This window comes from Chelonia mydas, chromosome 16, assembly GCF_015237465.2.
Source record: "Chelonia mydas isolate rCheMyd1 chromosome 16, rCheMyd1.pri.v2, whole genome shotgun sequence".
Classification (NCBI taxonomy): domain Eukaryota; kingdom Metazoa; phylum Chordata; order Testudines; family Cheloniidae; genus Chelonia; species Chelonia mydas.
In genome coordinates, this window is record NC_057857.1 from 8,291,794 (window position 1) to 8,303,266 (window position 11,473).

The window sequence follows — 11,473 nt, forward strand, 5'->3', positions numbered from 1 at the left end:
ACTTTATATTATTATTTTTTATTTGAAATATTTGCACTGTAAAAATGATAAAAGAAATAGTATTTTTGAGGTTTCACCTCATACAAGTACTGTAGTGCAATCTCTTTATTGTGCAAGTGTAACTTACAAATGTAGATTTTTTGTTTGTTCCATAACTGCACTCAAAAACAAAACAATGTAAAACTTTAAAGCCTACAAGTCCACTCAGTCCTACTTCAGCCAGTCGCTCAGACAAACAAGTTTGTTTACATTTACGGGAGATAATGCTGCGTGCTTCTTATTTACAATGTCACCTGAAAGTGAGAACAGGCGTTTGCATGGCACTTTGTAGCCGGCGTTGCAAGGTATTTACATGCCAGATATGCTAAATATTCATATGCCCCTTCATGCTTCGGCCACCATTCCAGAGGACATGCTTCCATGCTGATGACGCTCGTTAAAATAATAATGTGTTAATTAAATTTGTGACTGAACTCCTTGGGGGAGAATTGCAAGTCTCCTGCTCTGTTTTACCCACATTCTGCCATACATTTCATGTTATAGCAGTCTTGGATGCTGACCCAGCACATTAGTGTTCATTTTAAGAACACTTTCACAGCAGATTTGACAAAACACAAAGAAGGTACCAATGTGAGATTTCTAAAGATAGCTACAGCACTCGACGCAAGATTTAAGAATCTGAAATGCCTTCCAAAATCTGAGAGTGATGAAGTGTGGAGAATGCTTTCAGATGTCTTAAAAGAGGAACACTCCGATGCGGAAACTACAGAACCCAAACCACCAAAAAAGAAAATCAACCTTCTGCTGGTGGCAGCTGACTCAGATGATGAAAATGAACCTGCATTGGTTCACTCTGCTTTAGATTGTTATCAAGCAGAACCCGTCATCAGCATGGACGCATGTTCCCTGGAATGGTGGTTGAAGCATGACGGGACATATGATTCTTTAGCGCATCTGGCACGTAAATATCTTGTGATGCCGACCGACTACAAGAGTGCCATGCAAAATCCTGTTCTCACTTTCAGGTGACATTGTAAACAAGATGTAAACAAGCATTATCTCCAGCAAACTGTAACCAAATTTGTTTGTCTGAGCGATTGGCTGAAGTAGGACTGAATGGACTTATAGGCTGTAAAGTTTTCCATTGTTTTATTTTTGAATGCAGTTATTCATTGTACATAATTCTACATTTGTAAGTTCAACTTTCATGATAAAGGGATTGCACTACAGTACTTGTACTAGGTGAATTGAAATATACTATTTCTTTTGTTTTTTACAGTGCAAATATTTGTAATAAAAATAAATATAAAGTGAGCACTGTACACTTTGTATTCTGTGTTGTAATTGAAATTAATATGTTTGAAAATGTAGAAAACATCCAAAAATATTTAAATAAATGGTATTCTATTATTGTTTAACAGTGTGATTAATCGCTATTAATTTTTGTAATCGCGCGATTAATCGCGATTAATTTTTTTAATCATTTGACAGCCCTACATTTCACTAAATGGAATCAGGCGATGGTTCCATGGCTGTTTATAAAGGACTGTTTTGCAAAGCAATTGAGCCATTAGTGTTTGAGCGAGGCATTCACCTTTCAAACCTTCCTCTGCGATAGAGGTTAGGGGAAAAAATATATAAATCTGACGACTTGTAGTTTGCTGTGCAGATGGGAGGACTTGAGAGAAATTAAAATGCACTAATGTATCACATTCCTGCTTGGAAAGTCTCAGAATGGATGAAAAATAACAGAAACTAATGCATCTTATTTCAAGAATAATTGAGTAGACACCCAAATAAAACTTTAGTGCTTGCTTCTAAGCGTTTGGGGGGGGGGGGGGCGTTTCCTTTCCCACAGCAAGAAGATTCAGTTTAATGCTCTAATTTGAAATGTAAAGCATTCCCCTCTAGGTGCTCAAAGAGATGAAAGTGTATTGTACAGGCCTGGGAAAAATTCATTATAAATCTGCAATAGCAGTGCGTGCGGGTGATGAATGGTCTCAATCATCACAAGCAGAATGATTTGCGTTTGCTTCATCAGAGAAAATGATAATCATGTGCCAGGGAAAAATCAGCTTTTAAAAAGTGCTTTTATAAAAAACCTTCCCAAACCAAATCAGCCTGGTGTCTCACTTGTCATCTAATCAAAATCATCTTGATAAATGGCTCTTGCAGACCCTGCTCCCTGGGAGAAAAACTGCAAAGGTCTCGTATCCCCTGACTGGAAAGGAATGATACCCATAATAATTAAACAACCACGCAATAACGAACAACGAGGTATGAGGATTACTGTTGCATCAGATGCCACAACATGCCCTGCAGAAGATATGAGTAGGGGTGGATGAATGGGCTTGGAAAAAAGAAGCACTCTTTCACCAAATTCTGTGCCTCTTTCTAAAACTGAATTTGAATGCAGAGCCAAATTCAGCTACCCTAAGTAGGTGTCACTTAGTTGACTTCAGTGCACTTGCACTGGCATGAGCCTGTTCTGAAACTTTCTTTCTTTCCGTTCAGATAACGTTTTTCAGACACTTGTGGGTATCTCAACATCCAGACCCCAACCAGAACCTACAACACTGAGCGGTCACCAAAATCTCCATTCCCATCTGGGCCCACACGTGGAGAGAAAAACTGTCATTATGAGCAATTTAGCCTAGATTTTGCAGACCCAAGTGGTTTGAATTCAGTAGTTGGGATAAGATTCAGATAAGCATCCTGATTTACAGGTGTTGTAGTCAACCTGACTCCAAATTCCCTGGGGTGAAATCCTGAGCATTTGAACGTAGTGGGAGGGTTTGCTATTGACTTAGTTGAAGCCTTGAATTCACCCCCAACCATTTGAGATTCACCCTTGACTTGTGAGGATACAGGCTGAGTATCTTTAGCTGCCTTAGGATTGAAAGTCCATTTTACCTGCATTCATTGAAGTGTGGGATTGTTCTTATAAAATCCATGTAAAAGCACTTAACTAACATAGTGCTATACAAACACATCAGGGCAGCATCCTTAGTTCAGGAGTTTTGGGGTGCTGAGCCTACACCATTCTTATGTACTTCAGCCAGAGCCATGCATGTTCAGCAGCTCTGAAAATGAGGTTCCGGGGGCGAAATCTTGGACCTATCAAAATCAATGGGAGTTTTGCCCTAGGATGTCACCCTACTTAAACCATCTATTATTAAAACAACAGTTCCCCATTTTTCTGCCTTTTAAGAGGTGCAAGAATATGAAGACAGGAAAATTAATGACTGAGTCCCAGCCATTACAGCTAGCCCCTATATTCCCACAGGGCCTATAAACAGCTACCTAATTCTTAATCTTTGGATATGCTTGTTACAGCAGAGGCTGTAAAATGTACATCCCAGTTGCACCAGCATCATAATCCTTCATACTTTTCATCTGTGGACCTCAAAGTGGATGAGCATCATTACTTTCATTTTACAGATGGGGAAACTGAGGCAGAGGCAATTTAAGCAGCTTGCCCAAACTCTCACACAGTCAAAGGAAGAACTGGGAATAATGATCCACATCTCCTGGCTCAAGCCTCACACTTGAGCTGACAAGGGGCATCATTACAAATGCAGGTGTATTGCATTCATACAAGGGAATGATTTTAGTACTGGTGAATGGTACCAGGCTGACAGCCTGGGACCGTGAAGGATACTGTTTAACCATAGAAAGGTTACAGCATGGGTTCGAGCGGAAGGGGTCTTGCTCCTATCAAGATGCCTTAGTCCTGTTCTGCAGGGTTCTATTTTAGTAGGTGGCTCATTTTCCATGGTATTCAGTTCTTGCTGTCTCTGCCACGTTTGCCCACCAGGGGGCATTCTTTAATGCAAATTGCAACATTTCCACCTAGGAAATGGAGTGGAATTTTTAGAAGTCACGTTAGCCGGTGTTCTAAACAGCCATCGGATAGGAATTATTTTTGGACATTACTGAGCCGGGCTGGATTCCAGCTGGTGAAATTGTTCTAGAATTTTAACCATAACAGGTTTGAAAACTAGATCATTCCGTATAATTACTGGACACGTACGTATACAATTTTACGTCATTGCTGGAATAGGGCTGAATAGCTCTGGGGAAAAAAACCCAAATCCTATCAGGATGGAAACATGAGCATGTAGAAACCCCTGAAATGTCATGTCCCGGTGTGTAGTTATGATGGCTGGTAAAATACAAGCTTGGGGATGAATAGGGGGTCTACTATTGCCACTTCACTGCAACATTTTGCTACAACCAGGTAACTTAAGGCTGGCGCTCCATAATAATTATTGTTTACAACACACCCTCTGCCCCAGTGTGCTTCACTGAGGAAATACATACAGCAACAATGAAATGCAGACACCTCTGATGTGCAGGACATCAGCCTCGCACAGCTGCAATGAGAAAGAGAAATTTGGTCCAAGGTCCCCCATGGCAAACCCTTCTGCTTTTATGAAAAACAAGGTCTCACATAAAAGAGCGAGATACAGTAAATGGGAAGATGCTCGATGTATCTCTAGCAGAAGCATGAAGAATTGAGTTGGCTGTATCCCAATACACAGTTCCAAGGAGTCTAAACTTACACTGCTAAGCCATTACCACTAGAGAAGTGGGTGTGAGGAAGATTTTTTTGCTGCGCTATGAAACGAACTAGGATAGATTATTATTTAATGACATTTGTATTAGATCCAGAGGGATGACTGGATTTATGGGTGGTTGTTTATTGTGATCTTCCATGTTGTATAATCCATGTCCGGGGTATCTTGATTTCAGGTCTGCAGAGTTTCTCTGCTTTTTTATCGAATTTTCACCCTATGTAAGGTCCTTAATCGTGAACCATTTTTTTTTAGTGGAAATTTGTTAAGAGGGAGATTTTCAACAGCACAAATGAGGGATAGGCAGCCAACTTCCATTGACGGTCAATAGGCATTGGCTACCTAACTTCCCTGTGTGCTTTGGAAATCGCCCATCAATCCAGCTGAAAAAGACTTTCGAGACAATCAAAACAGCCCCTGGGTCTGATCCAACGCCATGGTTGGGTGCAGTGTGTCACAGGACTGAGCCCTATGAGCCATGTGGTTCCAATGATGAGACCTTCCGAAAAACACTTGCATTGTGGGGGTGCATTAAAGAAAGCACCTAGACTAGAGGATCCCCTAACTCAACAGCAACAAACATAGCTCTCGGAGGAGTTCCTGCCCCATCTTACACTGAGCGGGGGCATGACGGCGGATGCATGTTCCAAATGAGAACCGCATCCCACTGCGGAACTGCTCCTGGGGTGTCACAGTTCATCATTTGGGCTTGAAGGTTAGTCACTTCCCCATTGAAGGAGAGTAAAGGGACCATAGGGAGATGATTTAGGCATGTGAGTTCTTCAGCGTCTTGAAAGCAAGACCAGGAGACACATTCCTTACTCCCTAATTCCCCCATGCAGAACAAAATTGCAGGATGATTCTCTGTATCACACACCTGAGCTATCAGCTTGCAGCTTTCTTCTTTTGCAAGCTCTGTTTCCAAAATGAACAACCTTAATCCTTCATTATCGTTCCTCTGGCATTCAGTGTAACAGCATTTATCCTGATGCAGCACTAATTCAGTGTCAAATTTAGTGTTAATAAGTACTACTGGAACCAACATTATGTGGGATCTATGCAGTAATTAACGAAACCATTATTTTAGGTGTTTCCTTAATGTTGCACTAGTTGATTATTATGTTAAACTACGTGAGTCTCATTCTGACATTGCTTACACTGGTTTTATCATAGTGTAACAACCTTGATTTCAATTAGGTGACTCCTTATTTACAATGATGTAACAGAGAGATGAATTAGGCCCTGAGGTTTCATTTTTAGGTAAATTCCAGATAGTTCCACACACATTTCGATTTAGTAATTCAAGAGAAAAGAATATGATGGGTAGCATTTTTCAACTCAACTTTCTCCCATAAAGCTGGGTCTTTAGCTACTGTAGCTTTCCTTCTAACAGGTGCAGTGATGCATCTTTAGCACTTGGATTTATAATAAGATTTCCAACCCCACTGTGTGAAAGCCTGGCTCCACTGAAGATAATGGCAAAACTCTCATTGATTTCAATAGCTTCAAGATTTTATCCACTATGTGCATAATCAGCTGTACAGAGAAATATAGCCCCATTGCCCAATCCTGAAATACACCATTGGCTCCCCGTTCATTCCAAGATCCAGCTCAGAGCTCTCCTCTTTTATTTTCAAATACAGGCTTGTCGACAACCTACCTCAGAGTTCCCCATTTTTCTTGCTCCTTATCTGCAGTTAGCACTGCCCTGCTCTCTTGTTCCTTCCCCCAAACTTGACACTCAGTTCAAGAGAATTATCCTCTGCAGCTTGTGCTAGTTTGGAATGGCTTCTCTGCATCCCTCTACCTCGATGACCTCTCCATTGCTTTCCAAAGCTAATCTGAAAACATCTATCCTCCATGTCTCTCTCCGTCCATTAATGAGCTTGAAATCTGCATGCTTGCAGGAATGTACCATGCAATGCCTTTGAAGCATTACTTCCCCCCGGCCCTTGCAAACTACCGTTCCTTGCAAATACATGGTGTCATACACAGTGGTTCCTTCTATCACATCAATCAATAAAGCATTTGGGCAAAGCATCACAGTACTATAAGAATTTCTATGCTGGTTCAGACCGCAGGTCCCCCTAGCCCCGTGTCCTGTCTCTGATGGTAGCCAGAACCAGATGCATCAGAGGAAAGGATAAGAACCAAGCAGTAAAAACCTGCCCTCTAGAAAGGTCTTGTTCTAGCCTCTCCTGATGGATTATGTCCTGGAGCATGAGGTTTTCTATTTCTCTTGTGTGGAAGATATTGTGCACAAGAAACCAGTATTGTACTGAGAGAAAATAAATAATTTCCTTATAACATCTCTCTCTTTCTCTTCCTCTGTTTTGCCTTTATCTTCCTAATCTACATTATTTTGTGGGCCAGTGACTGAATCTCCAGTTGCAAGGACCCTCTTAGAGAGCAGGAGGAAAAAAGAGACTGAAGGAGAAAAGCTGGCAGTGACTTACCTTCCTCTGAACGATTAAGACCATGACGGTTGCTAGAGCAAAGACGAGGCACACCGTGAGGGAAGCTGTGGTGAAATAGAAGTATCTTTTGTTAGTGGCACGGAGCCTCCTTGGAACACCGGCTTCAGTCATGTTCATGGCTGCTTCATGAGAATCATTCACCAGGAAAAATGTTTGCTCTGGCGAGGAGCACATTCTTATATAGCCCTCAGCACACCACTCCGTATCTCCCCTTGATCAGCTTCTCATTCACAGCCCATCTCTGTTCCTAGCAGGATTTTCCCCCTTCATCCTGGGCTCATGTGACCTGGAAAAAAAGCTTCATCATTTGTGATACGAAGAAAAAGGGACCCGGGGGCGTGAGGCAGGATGCAGCCGTGAAGAGGGGAAGGAGCTTCATGTTCTTGATCAGGGATTTCGTGAAGGCAGCTGCTCATGCTGCACCGGTTTCTGATGTCAGAAGGTGAATGGTAACCAAGGTTGGTCCGTCCCCCCCCTCCCCTTCCACCCTCTTTCTGTGAAACTGAGTGCAAGGCAAATGCTGTTTCACTTCCTACTCAACTGCAGGGACAGTTCAGTACAGTAAATCACCCCAGCTGGCATCCTCCTGTTTCACAGTGTAGTTCCAGCTCATTCTTAGTCAAGTGTTATAGGACTGCAAGCTCCTTGTCTCTTTTCGAGATCCGGGTCCAGGTGTGATTGAGCCGACACGCGTTTGGTGACCATCCGTCCTGACAGTCATGATTTGGAAACATTGGGTGGGATTTTCATAAGTGGCTACATGACTTAGGAACACAAGCCCCATTGAAAGTTAGTGGGACTCAGGGTCCTAAATCACTTTGGGCATGTCTACACTGCACTTGGAAGTGTGGCTCCCAGCCTGGAGAGACAGACCCACACTAGCTCTGCCTGAGCGAGCATGCTAAAAATAGCAGGGTGGCATGTGCAGCATGGGTGGCACAGCAGATTCAGAGCTGAAAAGACCTTGCAATGGCCTGACAGCAGCAATTATGCTGGGAGGGAGTGCTGGATGGACTCCTTTCCGGGTGGAACCCAGAGAAATAGATCAGGTAGGAAGATGGCTGCCTAGAAAAGAAGGGTAGTTTTGTGGTGAATGAAGGAGGCTGAATCTCAGCAAAACCAGTTTTGTTTCCAGTGAGCTGTTGCACACCACACAGTCCATCTGTGCCTCAGTTATCCAGCTGTGAAATGGGGACAATAATGCCTTTTTACTAAACTGTCTATTTAGACTACACGGTGTTTGCACGGAGACTTGCTCTTACTATGTACAGTACCAGGCACAGTGAGGCCCCAGTCTTGGTTGGACCTCAGGCTCCACCGTAATAAACATGAGTAAGAGTAATAATTATACCTGTACTGTAATACATATAATCGTTCTAATAGGCGGGCACGCAGATACGATGCTGGTGACGGCTGTATAAGTAGATAGATTAATGAAGTTTGGTGAAAAAAATGGCTGGATATCTTAGGTCAAATTCAGCCCTGGTGTAAAGAAGCACAATGCTCATTGAATTGTTTCTCCACCATTTTTTGCGCTAAGGTGAAAACTGGATGTTAACCCACTCCTTACATTGGCGTTAAACAACTGCATTATTTGGCCCAGCCATTCTTTCTACAAGATGTTTTCAGCAGTTTTCCAATAAAATAAAAGAGAAATATCTTCCTCTATGAACGTTCCTTTTCCTGGTACCCATTCAACCCCCGGCCACTTCTTGTAGAACTCTGCTCTTCGTCTCATGGCTGCGTCACTCACGTATGCAGGCTGCTACTTAAAGACAGCAAACACAACAATGTAAACGTAGGCACAAATTCAGCTTTCTCTTTCATATGAAAAGTGCATACTTCTGTTAGGCAGCACTCTCTGGTTTCCGGTATAGGGTGTTGTTTATATGACCATCGCTTATTTGCACTGTAGTGTCCAGGAAGTGGATCTCTTGTGCGGACTGGTCCAGGCTGAGGTTGATGGTGGAGTGGAAATTGTTGAAATCCTGGCTTAATTCCTCAAGGGCCTCCTTCCCATGGGTCCAGATGATGAAGATGTCACCAGTGTAACGCAAGAAGAAGTAGGGGCATTAGGGGACGAGAGCTGAGGAAGCATTGTTCTAAGGCAGCCATAAAAATCTGGCATACTGTGGGGCCATGCAGATACCCATAGCAGTCCCGCTGACTTGAAGGTATACATTGTCCCCAAATCTGAAATAGTTGTGGGTGAGGACAAAGTCACAAAGTTCAGCCACCAGGTTTGCCATGACATTATCAGTGATACTGTTCCACAAAGTCCATCTTTGTGTGGAATGTTGGTGTAGAGAGCTTCTACACTACAATACCGACCTGGTGAAGTGAAGAAACAGATGGACAGAGCCAGAAGGGTACCCAGAAGTCACCTATTACAGGACAGGCCCAACGAAGAAAGTAACAGAACACCACTAACTGTCACATTCAGCCCCCACTAAAACCTCTCCAGCGCATCATCAAGGATCTACAACCTATCCTGAAGGATGATTCCTCACTCTCACAGACCTTGGGAGACAGGTCAGTCCTTGCTTACAGACAGCCCCCCAACCTGAAGCAAATACTCACCAACAACTACACACCACACAACAAAAAGACTAACCCAGGAACCAATCCCTGCAAAAAACCCCGGTGCCAACTTTGTCTGCATATCTATTCAAGGGACACCATCATAGGACCTAACCATATCAGCCACACCATCAGGGGCTCGTTCACTTGCACATCTACCAATGTGATATATGCCATCATGTGCCAGCAATGTGCCCTCTGCCATGTACATTGGCCAAACTGGACAGTCTCTACGCAAAAGAATAAATGGGCACAAATCTGACATCAAGAATTATAACATTTAAAAACCAGTAGGAGAACACTTCAATCTCCCTGGTCACTCAATAACAGACTTAAAAGTGGCCATTCTTCAACAACAAAACTTCAAAAACAGACTTCAACAAGAAACTGCAGAACTGGAATTAATTTGCAAACTGGACACCATCAAATTAGGCCTGAACAAAGACTGGGAGTGGCTGGGTCACTACAAAAAAGTAATTTTCCCTCTGTTGATACTCACCCCTTCTTGTCAATTGTTGGGAATGGACAACGTCCACCTTGACTGAATTGGCCTCATTAGCACTACAGAAAGTAATTTTCCCTCTGTTGATATTCACCCCTTCTTGTCAACTGTTGAGAATAGGCCACTTCCACCTTGATTGAATTGGCCTCATTAGCACTGACCCCCCACTTGGTAAGGCAACTCCCATCTTTTCATGTGCTGTAACATATATACCGCTTACTGTATTTTTCACTCCATGCATCCGATGAAATGGGTTTTTGCCCACGAAAGCTTATGCTCAGATAAATTTGTTAGTCTCTAAGGTGCCACAAGGACTCCTCGTTGTTTTTGCTGATACAGACTAACACGGCTGCTACCCTGAAACCTGTCATTAAGCTAAGTGGTTATCTTAGAGCAATTAGCAGCTTTCTAATGGTATCCATTGTAGGATGAACAGATGCTTCAAAAACTGCCTCCATAACTGAGTAGTAGACCCTGCACCTCATCAGTCAATCAAATCAAGGTGAGCTTGTGGTGTGAGTGGCAAGCGCTGTGTGTAGGGAGCTGGGAGAGGATTCACTACCATTGAAAACAGGCTTGTGTGTCCCATAAACACTGGCCTGAGTACAACTACAACATTTCCAAACACATCCCCAGAGTGATGCTCCATCACTGCCTGGATTCTGTCATCAGCTCTGGACGCTCTCCCCTATCATCTCCCTGGTTATCTAGTGACCTTCTGGAATGCAGAGCTGCAGGCCAGTGTGCTGCGTGCAGCTTCAAGGAGCTTCATATGAACGTTTGAACGTAGCTGCGGCTGCAGCGGCTTAAAGGCAGCGTGTAGCCAGGTCTTCGCACTGACTCTTGAATACACGAAATGTAGCACACTGCAGCATCTGCGCTACAGATCAGCAGCCCAGATCTTTTCTCTGCCGTTGTGTGAAAGGACAAGAAGGGAGAAAACAAGTGAACCACAAAACCAGCAATGCTAATTGTTTCTTTGCAGAGTACACAAGTGACTTCTCTTACAGGGAAGCAAAAAAAAAAAAAAAAGAAAAAAGCCCTAGCTCCAACTTAACACTGAACTAGTTTTAAGTGGAAAGGAAAAATATCAAACTTGTTGAATAGGCTCAAGCTATCCAACATGGCTTACGTAAAATTCCCCCCTGCACGAAGTCACTGCGAACCGAGGCTCTTCAGTACCTCTCATGAGGCACTTGCCCTCTCCCTGAAAGAGGTCCAGGTGCTGTCAAAATCTTCCTATTCTTTTGCATTTATGCCCTTGTAGCCCACCTGCCAGAATCTGGCCCATAGTTTGTGAACAACTAACTTATCTCTAGGCAGATTTTTGTCATGAA

At 43.0% G+C, this 11,473-nt stretch overlaps 1 protein-coding gene across 1 annotated transcript in view; it reads right to left on the reverse strand.

Annotated features, from left to right (window-relative positions):
- TNFSF8 (TNF superfamily member 8) overlaps positions 1 to 7,509 on the reverse strand; it is a 29,319-nt gene extending 21,810 nt beyond the window's left edge. Inside the window, exon 1 of the mRNA XM_007057318.4 lies at positions 7,034 to 7,509. Within this exon, the coding sequence (XP_007057380.2) occupies positions 7,034 to 7,228 (195 nt within the window). The 5' untranslated portion in view covers positions 7,229 to 7,509. The remainder of the gene's footprint in view (positions 1 to 7,033) is intronic.
- Between the last annotated feature and the right edge of the window lie 3,964 nt (positions 7,510 to 11,473).